The 22,646-nt window shown below is 44.7% G+C and overlaps 1 protein-coding gene across 1 annotated transcript in view; it reads right to left on the bottom strand.

Annotated features, from left to right (window-relative positions):
• Nucleotides 1-21,823, bottom strand: part of ppargc1b (peroxisome proliferator-activated receptor gamma, coactivator 1 beta) — a 108,463-nt gene extending 86,640 nt beyond the window's left edge. The window contains exon 1 of the mRNA XM_030061460.1: nt 21,687-21,823. Coding sequence (XP_029917320.1) covers nt 21,687-21,767 — 81 coding nt within the window. The 5' untranslated portion in view covers nt 21,768-21,823. The remainder of the gene's footprint in view (nt 1-21,686) is intronic.
• Nucleotides 21,824-22,646: the final 823 nt, after the last annotated feature.

Raw genomic sequence — 22,646 nt, 5'->3', positions numbered from 1 at the left:
ATTACGATGATGTCCCCTATAAAACAGCTGAAATGAGTCCAAAACAGCCGAGAACGTGTCGTCTCTGCTCAGACGAGTGGAGCTGCAGGCTCTGCTGAAACACCGCCACCGCCACCCGAGAGAGTAGGACCTCCAATATGGCTGCCATAAGGTGCGTTACATCGCCAGAGAGCCCTCGCTTCTGCAGTCGTGCACACTTCGCTGCATAATATAATCAGCGGTGTGTGTTCCCGTTGCGCTGGTGGCTGCGATGGAGGAACACGACCAGACTGTTGGAGAACACAGAAGCCTCCAGAAAGCCTTTTCACCGCCGGTTTCCGAGGCGTTCAACGACCCATTCAGCTGCTGGCAACCAGACTAATGAACTGGACCGGGCCTGCCATCCTAATGAGACCAGCACACACACACACACACACACACAAAGAGGGTAATGATTCAGTCCCCCTGGTAGGCGGTCCACTACATTACTAGACAAAATGGCGATGCCACCACCCAAACACACATAAAAGCCACAAAAGAGAGCAGGCAGGCCCGGTTCTGATCGGAGTGTTAAACAGCACCGCTTGTATTAGCACAGCTTTCCCACCTCGGGGCCACGCGGGGCTAACCGAGGCTTACCTGCTGGCCTGGTTTGCAATGCGAGGCCAGGAGAGGATATGCAAGACAGACCCCTAATCCGGTTTTCGGTGCACGAGCAAACCAAGACCACACGGCGCTGATCTTTACCCTGATTTCCACGACGGGGCCAAACGGGGCTAATTCATTATCTTAAGTCTTCGATCCAGGGCCAGACGGAGCACCGAGGCCACACGGGGCTCTTCTTTACCCTGATTTCCACTGCAGGGCCAAACCGGACTAAGCAAAGTCGACTTATGCTGGCACACTGGGCCACACAGGGCTAACTAACAGGATTCATCTCCACTGAGAAAGCAAGCAAAGACCTACTCGTTTTCCACTACAGGGCTACGCAGAGCTTATTCATTATCGTAAGTCTCTAATCCAGGCCCACACTCCGACCGGTTTGCAATGTGGAAGCCACCCAGGCCACGGTGCCACTCTTTGGCCCCACCAGGCTCACCCAGTGCTGGCTCATGAGCCTGGGTCTCAGCTGGAGGGCCATGAAGGGCTGACCGAGGCTTACCTGGTTCACACTGCGAGGCAAACCAAGGTGATACGGGGCTGCGCTTTCGCCTGGTTCCCATGAAAGGGGCCATAAAGCTCCACTGCAGGTTTACTGATTAGCCTGGTTTGCATTGCAGGAGCAGCTGAAGCCCACACGGCGCTACTTTTTAGCCCGACCGTCCAAACAGGGCCACAGAGCGCTGCCCGAGGGGTTACACATTCACTCGCTTTCTGTTTCCAGGATGGACCAAGGTTACGTTTCCCATTTGATTTCACCCCCTTGAAACAACATCACTTGTGCATTTCTGCGACATAGCGGTTATTCTTTTTTTTTTTTTTTTTTCTGTCGGCTGCAGCAGGTTTATGGCGGGATCGGGTTATTCTGCAACTAACCGAGTTACCTTTTACATTTCAGACCTTTAATCTGACTCGGAGTGACATGCGATGAGTGCAGGAGGCTTCAATTCACAGATTACCAAAAATGGCAAGAACTCCAGGGTCAGAGGCCACAGCAGCCAGTCTCTCTCTCTCTCTCCTTCTCTCTCTCCTTCTCTCTCTCTCTCTCTTTCTTGTTGAGTAGTTTCTCACAGACAGAGAGCATGGAAAATGACCTGCAGACTCTCTCTCTCTCTCCTTTCTGCTCTCGCTCTACCTCTCTCCGGACTTCTGTATTTCTGTGTGTACTCTCTTTCTACTCCCCCCTTCCTCTTCCTCCTCCTCTTCCTCCTCGAATCACCTGCAGAGGAATCGATAAGCTATCAGACCACAAAGACTCCCAGACTGTCTCCCCGTGTCTCGCTCCCTCTCATGCTGTCAGTTGGCTATCATCCCGCCTTGCCCGGTGTGTGTGTACCTCATCCTGTGTGTGTATTTGAGTGTGTATTTGTGTGTGTGTGTGTGCCAGGTTGCACCGCTCCAATCAGCCGCTGTCTTCAACCAGACAGCACCCAACTGTTGGTAGAGCCACATTCGACTGAAATACAGTTGGAGAGAGAGAGAAAGACAGGGAAAGAGCAACGCATGCATTAAATAGTAATTTCAACAATGGATTAAAAAGAGACAAAAAAAAGTGAGAGGAATGAATAGCATGAATAGAGAGAAAGGGGAGAGAGTGAGAGAGAGAGAGAGGCCAAAGGAAGTGTGAGAGCGAGCGAGAGAGAGTCACACAGAGAGCAGAGGACGGAGAGAGGAGCGAAAAGAGATGAAAAGAGGTCGGGTGATGCTGAGATGCGCACAAAGCCGAGCAGAGCTGAGGGAAAAACGAGAGGAAAAAAAGATGCAAAAAAAAAAAAAAAAAAAAGAGTGTGTGTGTGTGTGTATGAGTGTTTGTGCCACTGCAGTGAGAAGAGGGAGAGGTGTGTAGGCCGAGACAGACAGAGAGATGCTTGAGCCTGGAACATGCTGCACATCACACACACACACACACACACACACACACACACACACACCGTCTGGCCTCAGTGCTGCTGTGATTGACAGGCAGGCCGGCGTCTGAATACAACCGTCCGTCTCTCTGTGTCGAAGTGAAAAACGCTGAAACCCTGTCGACAGTTTGATCAGAGTACACACGGGTACAGACGGCCTCGTTTTGTTATAATCAGTATTACCACCGTTCGATGTAGTAGTACTCGTAGTACTAGCAGTAGCAGCAGGAGTAACAGTATTAGCTATTAATTTCAGTGGAGACTTTGAGTGTGATGGTCAGGTCTAAAAGCTGCATCAGAGGATTTTCTATCCTGACAGCAACACAATTTGGGAGAAATGAAGTGTGCATTACATTTGTTAGAATTGTATTAACTTTTCAAAGCATCGTTACAAAGTGCTTCATAATAAAGGGCAATTTCTTTTTTTTAAAGAAATAACAACACAAAATGGCAACTACTGGCACATTCAGTACAAAAACACTGGCTTCCATGAGCCCATATCAGCCAAATCCCTGCTATTAAAGGAGAAGCTCATTGATTACAGACTTTTACATGAAAACAAACCATATAGAGGTCGAGTCTGAAAACTAAAAATCTGCAGATCAGATCAGGCTGCCGGTGGCAAACAGCACTGCATGCTGGGGCAGAGAGAAAATAGCTTTCCTAGGGATTTCCTGGTTATTGGAAGTATGTGCAACTGCATGAAATCCCGGCTAAATTTAATGTACAGTGGTGGAAAAAAGTTTTCGGACACCCTTAAAATTTTACACAATCTCACAATCTCAAATATTATCCTGAATATTTGTGGAAAAATCTTTTTTTTGTGTTTGAAAAGGTGTGGCTGCATTAGACAGATGCAAACAAATACAAATTCTATTTTTTGGTTTAATGTTTACATGAAAAACTAACCAAACTAAATTCTTGACAGTTGAATCTTTATCTTCAGGCGTGTTTCCTGCGTTAGGTTCCTTGTTTTAGCCATTTTTGTGTCTGAAGAACTTTCAGATGTGCTGGCTTTATATAGACACCAAGTTTGGCAACAAAAATTGTGTCTTTTAATAAAAAGAACGACCTTCATCACTGGTACCAAAATGACCCAATACTCAAAATTTCTAATGTATTTTTATGGAACCAATCAATTTTAAGTGTTTAATGGCTTTTTTAGGATTTGTTTAGTATTTCGGCTGTGACTGTACTAAAAGAAATTGCACTTGAAGACCTAAGAGTGATTTGTTAATGCGATATTTCACAAATGCATGGGGTGTCCAAAAACTTTTTTCCACCACTGTATGAACCTTGCAATTTTTACATTTGCTCTCAAGTCCCCTGCGGAGGCTACAAATGCCTTTTGAATGAATGAATGAATGAATGAGTTTATTTGTCATTGCACAACAAGTTACAACGAAAATGAGGATTGCTACTTCAGCACAATGTATAAAAATTAATATTAATATTATTTTCTGCACAGGTTTTAGTATTCTTTATATGGACTACTGGCTAGCAAATAGTGCTGCAGGTAGGAGGTGAGAGGCAAATTAGACTACATACAAATCCAAAATAGACGAACTTCTCCTTTAAGTGTAAACACACACGGGAGGATTTTGACAGGGCGTAACACACACACACACAAACACACGTTTACGTTTCCTTGTCTCTCATACACACACAGACGTGTAAAAACGCCTGCAGATGCATGTCCGCACACACACACACACACACACACACACACACACACACACACCATGGAGGAATCCAATATTGCAACACGGCAGCAAAAAAAGCGTCCCGGATTTAAAAGAGGAAAGGAATGAAGGAGTGAAAGAAAGAGAGTGGGCGAGAGTGCACATCGTACTACAGCATGGGCGTGTCAGTGTTGACTGTCTTTAACAAGCTGACACTCGTTTTTTTTTTTTTTTTTTTTTTTTTTTTTTAATTTGTTGCAATTCTGCAGATATTTTACCGCCTACAGACACACAGACAGACGTCGGTGAATTTTGCAACACTGCACAAGAGAGAGAGAAAAAAAAGTTTTTGACAGCAGCAGCTGCACAATCGAGACAAAAAAAAAAAAAAAAAACTGAATGAACTCGCACTGGCACACACACACAATCAATTCTGACTGTAACGCGTCATATTTTTATTGACTTTGTCTTTCTGTAACTGTTGTTGCTGGTGGAGTAAAGTGAATGGGATGAGATGGGAGGGGCTTTGTAAGTGTATGTGAGTGCATGTGCAACACCCTGGAAGCATGTATACACAACGCATGCATGGTATGAACTATAACGTGTGTGTAGCCGTAGTAAATATTTATATGTGCATGTCTATGTGTGTGTGTATGTGTGTGTGTGTGTGTGTGTGTGTGTGTGTGAGAGAGATGCCATATAGAGTAATCATAGCGCTGAGCTCTGTGGTCACGCAAGCCTGAGCAGCCCTGAGGAACTGGGTCAAAGAGAGAGAGAGGGAGCGAGAGAGAGAGAGAGAGAGAGAGAGAGATGAATGCAGAAGAGGAGAGAAAAATGTGGCAGGAAAAAAAAAGAAAAAGGGGAGGAAAGACAAAAGAAAGGAGGTGTTAAGCAGCCAGGCGGTCGACCAGGAGCTGACCCGACCTTTAAACAGTTAACTAAATAACCAGGCAAACAGTCAGTTAACCAGTCAGTCAGTCAGTCGGGGACAACAGTGGAAAGTTACCAGCTGGAAACAAGCAGGGCACTACTTTACTGTCAAGCTGTTTCTGTGCATGTGTGTGTGTGTGTGTGTGTGTGTGTGTTAGTGCATCCCAAAGGACATTCGAGGCCTCACCCATGTTCTCTCTCCGTGCCATATGCAAGTAGGAGCCTGCTGCTTTGACTCTCTCTCTCTCTCTCACACACACACACACACACACACACCTGTAAATTTTCCATCTCTGCGCCCGAGCACAGCAGCAGTGTAATGTGTTTACTTTCATACGCGATCGGGAAAAATCTGTTACAGTATCAGGTTTATTGCATCTCCCGCTTGACTAGACCAACGTTTTATTGCGTTTTAATAAAGTGGAGCTGTGAATCAGCGGCGGCCTGACAGATGATAATCCTCGTTGTTTCCCCCGATGGAATCAGCCTGATTAATCCCAATTATGATTTATGGATGGATTCTCTCTGCTAACATGGAGAGAATTACACTGGTGACCAATCATGACTCAGTCGACAAGCATGCCACACACACACACACACACACACACACACACTGCACATTTCATCTGAATGCAACCAACAACAAATAAAAATAACAACAAATGGATTTTGAATTGGAATAATGGAAGAGCATAAAGGCTGGTGTGTGTGTGTGTGTGTGTGTGTGTGTGTGTGTGTGTGTGTGTGTGTGTGTGTGCATGTGTGGAAAGGCTGACACCAGCCTGAGCTTGCCCTCCCTTGGTGCCCAGTTGCCACAGCTATATGTTTGGTTGACACAGGTGTGTGTGTGTGTGTGTGTGTGTGTATATGTGTGTGTGTGTGTGTGTGTGTGAGCCCCCATTGTGCCCTTTTGCACCATGGAAATTTCCTTCAACCTTTTCTCTGGTTTACACTAAGCACCTTGGAGAGCACACACACATGCACACACATGCATGCATGCACACACACACACACACACACACACACACACACACACAGTGTGGTGGGTATAATGACCCAGAGTGTCCTTTTATCTTCTCAGTCCTGTTTACAAAGCCCTCTAAGGCACATGAAAGCACAACTAATAGTGGAGGTCATTAACACACATACACAAACAAACACACACACACACACACACACACACAGAGCAGGGTGTGGTAGCTCAGACAAACGTACAGTCACTGTGTTGAGACTGCAGTCTTAAAACCGACAAATCCTCCTTAACAGTCACGTGACTACTACCACTAATAACACTACTAACACTACTGCTACTGCTACTACAAGTACTACTGGTACTAGTATCAACGTGATTACTACTGCTAATTACAGTGCAATAACACTGCTACAACTGCTACTACTATTATAACCCCTAACATGATATGTACTAATGCTATCAGTACTGCTGCTGTTACTACAATTACACAGCTATACATCTTTACTGCTATAATCACCTGGCCTGATACTGATATTGTACACTGATGTGGAAATTTTCTTCAGTCCCCAAATACCACTGCTACTACTCTTGTACTATTACTATTAGTGTTAGTATTGTTGTTACTATGCTGTTACTACTACTGCTACAACGGTAACGCCTAATACAGGTGTTGTTACTACTGCAATCAGTACTATTACTACTATTAGTGCTGCAGTAGCACTAATAGTAATAATAATGATAATACATTTTATTTGTTATGGCGCCTTTCATGGCACTCAAGGTCGCCTTACAGTAAAAATAAATACAGAATACAGCAACGACAGGAAAAATCACATCACAGAAAACCCAGCATAAGAAAACATCATAGAAAAATACTTAATTAGACATTGTGACACCCACCCCACAATATAAACTATTAATTCACACTTACAGACCCATGTTTGATCACTACCACTGATAATGAAGGATTCAGTAATGGAAGTCGCCTGTTGGTCATATCTTTTACATAATATATATATATAATAATAATAATAATAATAATTATAATAATATGGAAGAGAACAGTTCCAGAGAGTAGGCTGTCTTGAACAGGTGAGTTTTGAGTCTGGATTTGAACAAAGAGTAGTAGCACTACAACACTACTGAACATAATGCTTCGACTTCTACCACGTCTACAAGTACTACTAGGTGTTAGCATTATTGGTGTCATTACTACTGGTGATAGTAGACGGTGGTGGTGAGACATTACTGGGGGAGGGGGGGGGGATCCAGCAGGCTATAGTGTCGGTGTCAGAGGAGAAGATGATGCATCCTGCAGTTGGACGCCTGCCCGCTCCACACAGTCCAGACGTCTTTACAACTCGATCTTCTGTCCACTAAGACGGGCCGAGCCCCAGCAAAACACTTGCACGACGAGAGAGAGAGAGAGAGAGAGAGAGAGAGAGAGGAGAGAGAGAGAGAGATAGAGAGAGAGAGTAGAAAGATACGCCAAGAGCTATCCGGCTTGCTAGGTTTACATTCTCAGCCCATTTCAACCAATGGAATCACGAATGCATCACCACTAGAAGTCACGTATTCGTCTTCTGTATTCGTATTAGGGCTCCAAAGGGTCCAAAATGACGAGGAGGGTGCGACTTTAACCCGTTCAGCCAAATAACCAGTTAACCAGACAGACAAACAGTCGGTTAACCAGTCAGTCAGGAGGCGAAAACAGTGGAAAGTTACCAGCTGGAAACAAGCGGGGCGCTGCTTTTCTGTCAAACTGTACAAGTACCGTCAGCGGCGGCGTTACTATCATCACTGTGTATGGAGCTGGTTAAGCATTAGTTGACTTCCTTGTCATATTGTACAGGTGTGATGTGTGACATGATAACTGTTTTTCTTTTTTTTTTTACATGTATATACAGTACAGTCTAAGCACTTTTATATATACTTGTATAGCGCTTTTTTGTATCTTTCATACTCACTGTTGTGACACATATCAGAAGATTTCTTTTTTATATATATATATACGCTATTTTGTACCTTTGTACTCCCATTTTTGTGGAAACATGACATTGAGGAGTGTACTGTCTCTCTTTTTTGTATCTTTTTTTTTTCTTTTAACCACTTTTTTTTTTTTTGCTGTGTATAGACCTTGTGTCTTGTGATTGTTGTTTTTTTTTTTTTTCCGGCATCGAGGTAAATAAAGAAACTGAAACTGATTATTGGTGCCATCACTACCGGTGATAGTAGACGGTGGTGGTGAGACATTACTGGGGGGGGGGGGGGGGGGGGATCCAGCAGGCTATAGTGTCGGTGTCAGAGGAGAGATGATGCATCCTGCAGTTGGACGCCTGCCCGTCCCACACAGTCCAGACGTCTTTACAACTCGATCTGTCTGTCCACCAAGACGGGCCGAGCCCCAGCCAAAACACTTGCACGACGAGAGAGAGAGAGAGAGATTTCACAGGAGTAAAATTTTTAAGTCTAGACAAACGGACAAATCCAACTTTTTAGAGCCGTACTCACTTCTTACAGCGTGAGGCGGCATCAAAGCAGCAACATATAAACCCCTATTTATACAGACTATAAAATTTCTACAATACCCGCACGGCAGCGGGCATCAGAGCAGCACGCCGCTTTTTTTTTTTTTTTTACAGCCGTACACATCACCGAAATGCACTTTCACAGAAAATGCAATCACTGTAAAAAATTTCTACAACAATAACAGACATCACGCAGCGGGCGGCGGCTCGGAAACCCCACTTTATCAGGATGTAATCACTTCAAAACAGCCACGTTTATTACAGATAAGTGATTCCAAAACTCCCACTTTAACGGGGCCGCCGCCGCCACGGTGAAGGCCCCGCTTGGTATGCGCTGCTTGATTCCCGCTGTTTACAGCCGTCAGACTGTCGTCGAGGTCTCCCCCCGCCCGCCCGCTCCGCTCCGCAGCTACACCGCCGCCGCCGCGCCCCGAGAGGAATTCTCTGGAAAACACCGGGACGCTACCGATCCAGACTGACGGCGAACATAAGATCCATATCGGCGAGGTTTATCAGCTCCGTCGGATTCTCATCTCATCTGGGTTTCGCGCAGGAACAGGTGTGTGTGTGTGTGTGTGTGTGTGTGTGTGTGTGCCTGATCTACTTTAAAACAAGACATTTCCCCTGGCGGCTGCATGCTAAACCGGCGAGCGGAGGAAACATGTCCGCACACATGTTTCTCTACAAAGTGGACCGGACGAAAGGCTGAGATTGGATTCCCTCTCCTCCTCCAGCCCCCACCTGTCTCCTGCAGGTGCTGCTCAAAGCCTCGGTGTGTGTGTGTGCATGTGTATGTGTGTGTGTATACACATGTGCGCTGAATGACAAACAGCCTCGCACTGATGTTGACACTATCAGTACAGCAACAGGGCGCCTGTGATGAATACAAATTGCCTGTAAAGGTTAGCTAAGGACATTACACACACACACACACACACACACACACGACCCCCAACCCCACCCCACACTGCACACGCGCACACACACACACACACACACACAAACCCAGGAAGGATTGCAGCTTACGTGCGGTGCAAGGCCGAGGCACCAGCGCTCTAAAGCGAAAATGCAACAAGATGTGTGCAGTTGAACCACAAACACACACATGCACACACTCTAAAGCTGCCACACACACACACACACAGCCTTCACACGTGCACGTCAGCGTGCAGGATTGAATGGAGAGGTGATATAGCCTGTGTGCAACGTGAAGGCCAAAGAGGGATGTATCATCTCTCTGGGGCAAAAATGCAACATGAAATATGGCTTACACAGACACACACACACACACACACACATAGACACACTCACACACACATGCACACACACACATGCCTCTAAGAGATGATCAATACGTTGATTCTGTGGAGCGAGGACTACACAGATTGCGGTATTCCATTTTTTACGGTACATAAACACGCAAAGAAAAAAATGAAATCCAACATGTTGAGGCGAAGTGAAGGAGAGCCGAACGGCCTTATGGGAAACAGAAACGCTGAAAAAGTCAAAAAGGTTTGACCCCCGGCGGCGGCATCAACAGCCACGCAACCTGCTGAAGCGCCCTCGAGCAAGGCACCAACCCCGCTCACTCCCTCACTCACTCTGTGCATTTCGCTGAACGTTAAACAGAATATAACGTAAACGATAAAACGCTCTGAGGTGACAAATCCTAAATCGCCGGTTAAACGCCTGAGTGTAACGCTGACGTGCGGACCGGGAGGAAGTTAAGAAAGAGAGGAGGGAAGATCATAAAGGAGGGGCGGTGACGGTGAATCACGGCGCTGACTGCAGAGTACATCATCTGGATTAAAAACCAGAGAGGAGAGAAGAAGAAGAAGAAGATGGAGATGGAGGGAAAAAAAATTTACATCTTCACATCCCACTCCGGTCGAACGGCAACAACCTGGAACGCGGCGACAGGCCGAATAGATTTTCATATAAATTAAGACGGGGCGCGAGGCGGGCGATGAATACCTAATGACACCAGAAGGCTCTCTCTTCTGTTCTCCCTGCAATCTAATAAGAACGCCGGGGCGGGGACGCTCAACAACACGCTCATCTCTTTAAGCCGCAACAGGCCGGTTATGATCGCTGTTTGCTCCATCTATTGTGACGGCACGGCGACCTCTGACCCTTGACCTCTGTGATATTGATTACTTGTAATGCTGGTGACAATATACAACATAACTCAGCCAGAATAACCTCAAAATGAGTTTCTTTTAAACAAAGAGCTCCAAAAAAAAGAGCTGTTAATGATGTGAAAATTCATCGGTTGTTTTACAGGATGAGCCCGACGGCAAAATGTGACGCAATCCGCTGTGAAGTCACTAACAAATCATAAACCGCTCTATTTCTACATTTTTTTTTTAGTCAAAGTGCACATCCAAACTAGGCTAAAGAGTCACACTGCAGCCTGCGATGAACGGCAAATGTTGCATAATATGATAAATATGAACACGCTCGGATTAATATCATTGTGTTTGGTAAAGGTGTCGTGCAACGGGACCGAAACACAGGAAACAGGAAACAGGAGCCTAATGACAGGTATGGTCTGAACACACACACACACACACACACACACACACACACACACACACACACACACACACACACACACACACACACACACACACATGCACCTAGATGTTTAAACTGTTCATCTTTCTATTTTTTATATATTCCTTGTTTATAGTGTATATATTGCTTGCTGCTATTTATCATCTGTTTACACTGTAAATTTGCACATTGCCCACATCTATGCACATTGTATACATCTATGCACATGGTTTTTTGCACATTGTTTTTTGCACATTGGGTACTTAGATCTTTAGATCTCTAGTGTCATCTTTTATTCTTTATTTTTTATTTATTTAATCTTGTACTCTGTGGATACTGCTGAAAACTGTGAATTTCCTTCGGGATGAATAAAGTATCTATCTGTCTATCTATCTATCTAGATGGGACCTTCATGAGAACATGGGTACACACTGACATCCTGTTCTGGTTAGGCGGCTAGTTGAACGGCTGCAGGGCTGATGGATTCATAAATTAATGGAAATGAATGGGAAATGGGAAATTAATTAAAGGCAATTATTCAGTTCTTCGTTTATCAAGTAAAGTCCCACACATTTGCTGATTCCAGCTTCACTATAAATCAGGATTCGCTTTCCGTTGCTTTTCTGTCCGCGGGTCACATGACAGAAGCCACCTGCAGAACTCACCGTGAGACTTTGCCGTCACTCTTCACAGTTCAGAGACTAAACGATGAAGCGATCACTTAAAAACATGGCCGGCAGATTAATCAACAGTGAAAATAACTTTTAATCGCTCGCAGGCCCGATCTCAGCCGGGCTAAGGAGTCGTGGTGTTAAAGCCTCACTGAGAGACTCTCAGGCTAATGAGGAAGGTGTGTGTGGCCGTGTGGCGGGTTAATAAACCTCCGCCGGTCCTTTTGGAGGCTCACAGGGGGGAGCGGGCTGCGGAGGCCGAGTGTGTCCTGCAGGGCGAGCAGGGCGGTGTGTGTCGGCGGCGTGATGAACAGAGGAAAATGTAAATGAGACCACAGAGTTGTCACGATGGAAATCAATGAGCCAATCAGACTAATAATATTGTCCCACAATCAATAACTGGCACTTTATAAATCTGCATGGTATCAAAGCCTCTGTCCTCAGGGTGTGTGTCTCTCTCTGTCCCTGTGTGTGTGTGTGTGTGTGTGTGTGTGTGTGTGCTAGCTGCAGCCTGCGATGCCAGGCAGATGATGAATCACCATGCAATTAATTATTGAGAGCCCCCTCCTAACCTGCCTCAGCTAGTAGCTTGCTAGTTAGCAACAGCACCTACTACACACACACACACACACACACACACACACACACACGTAACTGACAGATGCTGGCTGAGTCGTGACTGGGCATCTCCAGCACGCACACAGAAGCATGCTTATATAAATGCATACAGGCACGCTGTTTAAGATCTTTGCTCGCAGGCACAAATACACACACACATGTATGCGCGCGCACACACACACACACACATGCGCGCACACACACACAGATCCCTTGGGGGCGAATCAGCCTGTGAGCCGGATGGATGGCAAATCTCAGGGGGATTTGAGGAGGAAGCAGCCATATTTATTCCCAGCATCCCCTCTGACACACACACACACACACGTGGTGAGGATCAGCACGCACGCATGCACACACACACACACACACACACACAGACATATATAGTAGACACAGACACACACACATGCATGCATTTAACTCCGCTTGGCCTAGCTTGCCCTGTTCATTACCCTTGCAGCTTAAATTTCCACATTATGGTGAGATCGTCTGCATTGACACACACACACACACATACACACACACATGCACACACACTTGTTAGCACCGACGCAATCACAGGACACATCTGCATCTGTTCCATCCATTTCACACTTCACCATTCAATTCAATGGAGAGGGAACGCAGGTACAAAACAGGAGCCGAACGCTAAACAAATCCCACCGTAATTATTATGGACGTTTTTTTTTTTCACGGCTTTAGTGGGAATGTTCATTTCTACAATTTGAAGTTTGACCTTTATCAAAAAAAAAAAAAAAAAAAAAAGCAAACTGCAGATCCTGAGATTTGCATATTGCATTTGGCCGTGATGCAGCTTCCGTAGCATCCATTGTTATCAAACCGCAAATTTAAATCAGCCTCCAATAAAACCAACCGATCACCGAGTTTCTCTTGAAAAGAATCACCTCCACCTTCTGGCCTCAGCTCTTATTTCCTTTTCTGGCACATTTCTGTCTTACCAATGCACACACACACACACACACACACACATATAAACACACACAGCACTTGCTTTGTCTCTTGTGTGATGCAGGAAATCAATGTCCCCCGAAGATCCGATTCCAAAGAATCAAGTCAATTCCCTCTCACACTTTTTTGCCTCTGCATCGATTTGTTAAAAGGAGTCGACGAAGGAAAGCCTTGTCCTCTTTTTTCCTTCGTTTTTTGGGGGGTGGATCTGTTTCTATAAATGTCTTTTGCACGGATGAATCCAAAGTTTTGGGGGAGATTGTATCCTACAGGCTTGTCCTATGTCTCATACGTGCACCACGACCATAAAAATACTTTCAAACCTTTTTTAAAAAATGTGTATGCTTGCAGATGTTGTGTGCTGTGTGTGTGTGTGTGTGTGTGTGTGTGAGATCAGGAACACACCTCCAACACCACTGCACTGTTATGCAATCACAGCCTGTATTGAAGTGTCACTGTCTGGGTGATTGATTGAAATGACGTGACAAAGGTTTTTTATCACGGAAACTTTTAATAAAATCACTGCAGACTGTGTGAATCCTCGGGAATGTTTCTGTCTTCCTTACATTTCGAGCTCGGGGGAATATTTTGTTCCATCTGCGGAAACGGCACCGCGACCTCTGACCTCTGGCCTCCTTATTTGCGGTGTTGGCGATCCAGAAAAAACGAGGCTTTTCTCTTCCGTTGCGCTCGCTATAATGTCAGGCCTGCTGGAGATAATACCTGTGAATGTAGTGTAATTTAAATGGCATTATGTAAGCTTTGTCAGTTCAGCAGCAAAAACTAATTTACATTTCTCTATGTAGCGAGCAGGAAAATCACTGAACGCAGTCATTTTGTGGGAAAGTGTGTGTGTGTGTGTGTTTGCATGTATTATCAGACATGGGAGAGATTGCTTTTGTGCAAGCATGCATGTGTGCAGGTATATGTGTGTGTGTGTGTTTATATGTGTGAATGAGTATATGTGTACATTAGCATTTGTGATGCATATGACTGTGTGTGTGTGTGTGTGTGTGTGTGTGTGTGTGTGTGTGTGAGCAGCATATGGAGTCGGAAGGGACAGGTGAGTCACTGTTAGGCTGCAAGCTGAACACATAGCACTGCAGCACTGCACATCACGACTCAGACAGAGAGAGAGAGAGAGAGAGAGAGAGAGAGAGAGCGGGTGAGAGACACTGACACAGAACTGGGGAGGGGGCAGAGAGAGAGAGAGAGAGACAAAAATCTATAGAGAAAGAGGGAAAGTCACAAAAAAAACGAGTGCATCCGTGGATAGAGGAGGAGACCAAGAAGGTGTAGGCGAGGAAACGCTGCAGTGTGACCGTGTGTGTGTGTGTGTGTGTGTGTGTGTGTGTGTGTGTGTGTGTGTGCATGCGGCTGAACGCCCGAGCCGCGGTGTAAAATCCCATTCGCTGCCAATCACACCTGTATCCATCACTGCCTAGCGGGACTTCAAAGCCTTGTTATTTATCTACCTGTCTGTCTGCCTGTCTGTCTGGATGCCTGCCCGCTGCTTTCTCTCTCTCTCTCATTTAAATCGGATTTATTGGCATGCAGCGACACAGTGATTATTGCTGAATGGGAGGCGTTTACTTTGTTCGCTGCAGTGCCAGGGCAGTTTGGATGGCGAGCAGGAGAACAGGTCTGAATAAGAGGTGAAAAAGTGTGTGTGTGTGTGTGTGTGTGTGTGTGTGTGCGGGTAACTGTTGAGCCTGCTGGATGTTTCGTGGCTCTAATTCAACTCAAATGTCTGCGATTGGATACGTGATAATCCCGTTAACGTTTCCACTCTCACCCTCCGACGTCCAAGCCAGGTTTCTACACAAGCACCTGTGCGCTGGTTTAAAATGCTAATTTGAATTATGGTTTCACTCCTTTCTTTGTTTTTTTTTTTTTTTTATTTCCGGAGTTTTCTTTGCACGCTAATGACCCAGTTCTTCTTCTGTTTATTCCAATCGGAAATTTGAAAAGTGCAACTTCCTATGCAGCAGGAAAGCGCTACCTCTACCTTTTTAAACGGCAAATGAAAAAGATTTTGGAACTGAAAATCCCATTTTTTTACACATTAAAGGTGCACTACACACAAAATTAAGGATTGACTGAAGCGAGGATCACTGAGACTCAAACTTTAGGCCTAAATTTTGTGCATCGCTTTTTGCAAATTACGTCTAAGAGGTCACAGATTATTATTTTAACACCGAAAGCCGATAAATTAGATATTCTATTCTTGGTCGGCCCCGACCAACAACAACCTGGACAAAAACGGTACCTGTCCTGTACCTGTAGTGCTGCCAGGTCAAGTTAAATGTGCTAAGAGTGTGTGACTTCCGACAGAAATCTGATAGGATCACCCGATAGTCAGGGCTGAGAGCGTGCACGCACACACACACACATTCACACACACGCACACACAAGGCCGCAGGGTTATAGGATAAAGTGCTGACAGACAGTACGAGGCGCCCTGTAAAGCTACAGCGCAACACAGTCACCGCTCTTAAGCTTTATTAGGTTTTCCATTGCCAGGTGTGGGCGTTGTTTCAGGATGCAATCAACGTCTTAAACACGCTAAGAGACACGGTTCTTCTTAATTAGTCTCCTTGACGACCAAAATCAGGAAAAAATAAAAAAAAATCAGGCTACAGGGCACAGGCAGGGCAATTTTTTTTTTTTAAGATTTGAGCCCAGAATATGTGTTTTCTTCCTGAGATTCTTCCTTATTTTGGTCTTTATAAACCCATAACTTTCATTTATTTCTAAAATTAAATGTTATCTTACACTTCCCTCTGGACAATGTAGATTTTCTGCGCATTCCTAAAACTCAGCAGTTGCTGTATTTTCCCAGCTAACTACAGTTTTACAAAAGAATAAGACCTCAAAATGATGGTTGGTAGCAGTTGGTTTAGTTCCAGTCTTAGTCATCTCTTGAAATATGTATTTTTTCAGTCAGATTTGAATCATTCTCTTCAGTTTTAATCAGGTTTCAGTCACAAGCTCTTCAAATTATTTTAGTCGCAGCCACGGGAGTCAGTTTAGTCAAATGACGGGACACTATTCTTAAAAATACTGTTGCATGTTCAGAGCTTCCTTGGCTTATTGTTCTTGTTGCTCCCCTTGCTTACATTGATTAAGCCTTTGCTCTTTACTAATATTTTATATGAAAGTTATTTTTCACTGTGGGTTTAAAAAAAAAGGTTGTTTTCAACTCACTAACGTCATCAAAAATTCATCCAAAAATTCATCAGCAGAACTAACACTGGTCGGTAGTGAGTGTCCACAATGCAGACAAATAATAATATTTTGATTATTTTGCCAAATATTACAATTATGATATAAACAGTGACATACAGACCATTTTTCCCCCCTCTTTTCCAGATAAAAGACATTTTTAATAATAAATCAGATGCTGTTGCATATTTGCTGTGTTTGAATTCAGTGAAAGCTTTTTTTTTTTTTAGCATGTAGAGTTTAACTCAAGGCCAGAATCTGGGCTGAGAATCACAGCCTCGTGTTCAGGGGTTGGCGGTTAAGAGGAACTGCAGACTTCTGCGATTTGGAAATTGAAGTGGCTCAGACTGTGATTTTCAATTTTTCATGATAAATTGTGCAGCCGCTGGTTACCTCCGTGAAGTGGCTGGCACAGCAGCCAAACCTAGCTGAAATTTTAATGACCCCCGTGGAGAAACTGGGTTACCAACTTTCAAGCCACTTTTTCACCATTTCAACTGGCCGGCCTGACCTGTACAAACAAGCAGGGACTCAACATGACGGCCACAGGAGCCGTGGAGCAGACTAACCTCCCAGCCTGCCAGTCTTTATCCAGCGGCTGCTTGTGTCCTGTTATAGGACACGGTGGCTGAGGCTAAGTCGGCCTGATCTTCCCACAGTCAATCCCCTGGACCGGCCCAGACCGGCCCTTGACTCGATAATTAGCCCTGCTGCAGGCCTGACACACTGACTGCGCCGACTGAAACACGGCCTGTCATCTGCAGCGCGTTTAGTTCGTTTTTAACACAACACATAAGTTTCACACACGTGATGCAGCATTTACATCCAACTGGGCTTCCGATTGATGCCACACACTCTCTCACCGACATCTAAAACAAATCAGTACAGTTCATTTCTATGGTTTTTCTCACTGTAAACTTATTTCGCCACTGATCCACCCGACTGATTCTGTGTGTTGATAGTCTCCGCTTGTCAGAAAGCTGGTGATTATATCTGGTCAGCCGCCTTGTTTTTATGAATTATATATCTTACTACATCTTAACATCATCCGCTTTGCTAAATTAATGTGCTGACAAGTTCACAAGTCAGCAATTTGCTCAGGATGACTGAGCTAATTCTTGTCAAGATACAACTTAAGAGCGTTTCGGTGTAGAAATTGAGGTTAAAGATGAATTCTGAAGCAAATCAACCTCATCAGACAGTTCGCTTTTACTTAAAATGTTGCTTAACAAACCTACAACCACAACATTAGTATCATATGTGATATATTTAGACATTATTTGCCAGCCGTTGATCTTCATGACAGAACCAGACACGCCAGCAAAAGCTCAATACAAATTAAGTTAAATACAATTAAAGATCCATTAAGGAATTTGGCTTTAAATGAGATGTCAGCTATTTGAACAAAGTGGACTGCACTTACAAAATCACAGCTACTTTTTTTAAGAGGCTTGTACATTGCTAAACCCTTGCTTAAGAGAGTGATTCAACTTTTTTAACCATGTTCGTTGTGTTGGTGGTGTTGAATTGTATGTCAAAGGGCCTGTGTGCTGCGTGTTGGAGCAGGTTGCCCCACATGTTGAAATCAGGAACGCATGTTGTTGTCAGTTTGCGTAATGTCTACCGGGTTAACACGCCAGACACATGGATGACGTGTTGTCTTTAAAAAAAAAAAAAAAAAAAAAAAAAAAGGAGGCGCGTTTTTTAAAAAAAAGTGCACCAGTCTATTTAGAGCAAGGAGTGACGTGCCGGCCGGCCAAGGAAGAGCGTTAGTATGAGAGAGAGAGAGAGAGAGAAGATGAAAGATAGAGTGTGAGAGGAGACACTGAGAGTGAGATGGTGTGTGTGTGAGAGAGAGAGGATGAAAGAGAGGAAGAGGAATAAAGACGGAGAAAAACAGAGATGAAGAACAAGAACGACACCAAAAGATTGACTGTGCATGTGTAACAGAGTGAGTGATCGAGGCAGAGACTATGAGAGAGAGAGAGAGAGGAAGAGGGAGAGGGGGAGGGAGGGAGAGAGAGAGAGAGGAGGAAACAGTCACATGTTCACCCCCAGGAGGAGGAAGAGGAGGGGGTGAGGCTGTCACTCGTCTACGTCAGTGGTAACGCCTCCCTCCCTCCCTCCTCCACTACTACTCACATGACTGCAGCAACCCTGTTCTGTAACTCCAGTCACGAGGATAGAGTAGTATTACAATGACCAGCCGGCAGGGGCGAGAGACACAGACACACACTGAGAGAGAGAGAGAGAGAGAGAGAGAGAGAGAGAGAGAGAGAGAGAGAGAGAGAGAGAGAGAGAGAGAACCACCAGCCAGCCCTAATAACCCTGAATAAATATTAACATATTAACACTGCTTTTGTAGAAGAGATAACCTGTGCCGCTGGATTATCAGACTACACATGCAGAGAGAGAGAGTGGGAGAGCGAGCATGGGTCAAACAGTGATACAATGCACAACTTGTCTTTCTTTTTTTTTTTTTTTTTTCCGTTTTCCTTATTCAGGTTGCACGCTATCTCTCCTTTCGCTCAAGGACTCTGCAGCAATCCAGCATGCAACCCCGAGGAAGAATCAGCTCCTACAATCCCATAGTAAATCTAAGGATGGCACAAATGTATACTACTGTAAGAATAATATCAGAGCATTTTAGTGATACCACAACACATGTAAATAACATTATAAATTGAATGTAGCCACTGTAAACGCAGAGAATATTATAGTGACAACCATAGGATATTTAAAAAAAAAAAAAATACCACAAAATGATAATGCCACTACATACGCTTTGGTTAAATCTTATTCTGAGGTACTACAGAAGCACTTCAGGAATATTACAAGAATTATTTTTTTTTATTTTCATTTGGGGTTTTGTTTCCTCTCAAATAAATTTAACATATATCTTCATCATGAACAGCTGTTTAATGGGGGGGAGTGTGTCTGTGTGTGTATGTGTATGTGATGGGGGGCATCATACAATTTGCATGTGTGTGTGTGTGTATGTGCATGTGTGCGCGTGTGCGTGTGTGTGCACATGTGACTGCTGCAGATTATAAATAGCCTGCCTGGATCCCACCACACACTGAATTAACCTGCTTAAACTGCCAATCAGCTGTGACACCCCCCCCCCCCCCCCCCCTTTACCCCCCCTCTCCAAGAACGTGCAATCACAATCACAACAGCGAAATCTTATGTCATGCTGTAATGCTGTAAACACTGCTGGGGGCCCTGCGTGTAAAAAACTAAATAAATAAATAAATAACAGCTACGTTGCGTTTTTTTTTTTTAACGCACAGTAGCCAAATATCTCCGTGCGTATTTTGGGAGCGCGTTTCCATAATTCTGCACACGGTCAGGAGGGAGATTACAGCCGGTTCTCTGATGTGGGACACGACGTTCCACCAAGCTTCGTTTAAAAAAAATCGAAATTTCAACGTTTTTTCCACGCTGGTAAAAGCAGACACCTTCTACAACATGGCGCAAGATGTCAAACAAGTCACTGTCGACCACTAGTACATTCGGCTCATAAATACAACACCAGAAAGCACTTCACGTCAATAAAATCTCAACTTTTATAGTTGGCTCCCGCTGCTCGCTACAGGACTCCGCGTAGTGTTTTGGTGAGAGATGGCCGTGGGAGTAACAGGACATCCAGTTCCTGAAGTTGATTTTTTTATTAGGATCGGTGCATCATGGGGTGTTGGGTGTGCGCCGAACTAAAGAGGGAATGTAATTAGTTGGCGTACGATGCCAAGTAATGTTGTAAGAGCAGTGTACTTTGGCTGATGAGCAAAGCAACCTTATATTGCCAGATTTTCCAACGGAGTCTGGTGCGAGTGAGGGTTTTATCACGTACAGCAGAATCTGCTTTGGTAATCCGGTGCAGCAAGATCACGTTTATCGTTTAGTTCCCTGTCACCGTCAATCGCCTTCGTTTCAGGATCTCTCATTTTTTTAGTTGACTGAAGCAGACTGAGCCATGTCAGCCACAGTAACGTTTTGTAACAGCGGCTTGGCTAAACGATTACGCAAACGATTACGAAAACGTAAATCGCCACCAAGTTATCTCATCGGACCCGAACCCCGCTGTCTCTGTGCCATCCCCTCGGCTCTGGAAGACGTCGCCTCATAATCTGATCAATCTCGGCAAATTACAGGAATCATATCTGGGAGTTGCTCAACTTTCAGGCGCACCGAGCAGCCTGCTAGGAATCCGACACAGAAATCCAGAGATACCCACTTAAGCTGACGGTGAGGCGGCAAGCAGCTTATTTGGAGTGGATAAATAGCATTACACAGCACTGATGTACTGCACCGCTTCCCCAAACAGGCAGTTTATTGAATACCAGCTTCCATTCTGCGACCAAAACACAAATTATTGCTCACAACGTCCACCGAGCCGACTAATGCACCAACAACACGACACACAAGACGCTCTATGTGCCGTTTCTCTGCACAAATTTGAAGCCAAGGCGTCTTTGTACGCGGTGGATTTGTACTGTTATATCATAATATTGTAATAGTCCTCAGGTCAGGTCCACGCGTTCAGACGCGAACCACGTGTCCAGGTCTCCGGCACAGAATTAAAACTTCCCAAGAATGCGTCAAAAGTTTCCAAAGCGCCCCCCTGCATACCAAACAATCCTGCCCGAGAAAAAACACACCGGCGGCTCTCCGGTTCAGCAACACCGTTTATTAGCTTTAATCCACCGAAATCCCACATAACCCATGGCTGATGACATTTCCTCCAAAAACACGTGAAAGCCAGACGTCAAGACACAACACGCACGCACACACACACACACACACAAGTACACACACGCACGGACCGAGACACCGGGTCGCTCAGTGCCGGAGAGATGCTGCTGACAAGCCGGGCGAAAGGCTCGCATCAAGCGGGCATTCCGTGCACCAGGGCCCGCGACGCATAAAGACGCAGCCCGGCCCGGAGAGCCCAGAGTCCCGTGCGTCCATTCAGGTGCATATCTTACCTGGCTGTCGGAGGTTTCTGTCAGGTAATTGAAGACAAAGGAAGAGAGTTCTTCATCTAATAGGGGAGCGCAGTCCGCCATCTTCTAGTGAAGTGAAGCCGTGGAGTCAGAGAGCGGAGTATAGGAGGAGGAGGAGGAGGAGGAGCAGTGCGGGCCCGCCGCCGGCAGGGGACGCTTCTATTTACAAACCTGTACACACAAACATTCAAAGCATGGGGGGCAGAGGTGCTCCACGGCGGGGCTCGGGGACCTCCAGGGGCCCCTGGGGAGGCTCCAGGGGGTCACATAGCAAAATGAGCATGAGTGGAATTTAACTCTAAATCGACTGGCTGGAAATTATTCCAATCAGACAATGTGTGAAAAAACTGTTATGCAATGCAGTAAATATCAGTCATGTTATAATTGCAAATAAGTAGTGTCAGAAATAGAAATATATAAAAAAAAAAAAAAAAAAAAAAAATGGGAGAAAAAGGAAAAGTAAAGTATGTTGAAGAAACAAGAGCAATGCAAAAAAAAAAAAAAAATGAAAAAAAAATATGTAGAAGTAAACTATAAAAGGAGGTCAAATTCAGTTAATTAAAGGTTACCACAAGGAAATTAGGAACAAATAAATAAATAGTAGTTTCGAAAAGACGAATTTAGAAGATGATTGCCTGAACTCCGTTGCCTCTTGTTTTAAGCTTTAAACTGCAGATACCGTCTGCTTGCTCGCTTTTGCTCGTGCACTTGTTTTATTTGAATTCTCATTAATTTCCATGACAGCTTTGGCAGCACAAGACTACTTATGCTAATAAAGGTATTCTGAACCCAACGCATGGATGTGATGATAAACTTGCGAGAACAAGTCAAGACAAAAGAGTCCAAAGGTGGTGCTGCAGTTTTTTTATTATCTGGCTATTGTGGGGAGGAAAAAAAAAAAAAAAGCGTAATCTAAATAATGTCAGGGAATACATTCAGGAT

The sequence above is a fragment of the Myripristis murdjan genome, chromosome 10 (genome assembly GCF_902150065.1).
Source record: "Myripristis murdjan chromosome 10, fMyrMur1.1, whole genome shotgun sequence".
Taxonomy (NCBI): Eukaryota; Metazoa; Chordata; class Actinopteri; order Holocentriformes; family Holocentridae; genus Myripristis; species Myripristis murdjan.
Note: the sequence above shows the minus strand (reverse complement) of the source record. Positions and strands in the feature narration are given on the sequence as shown.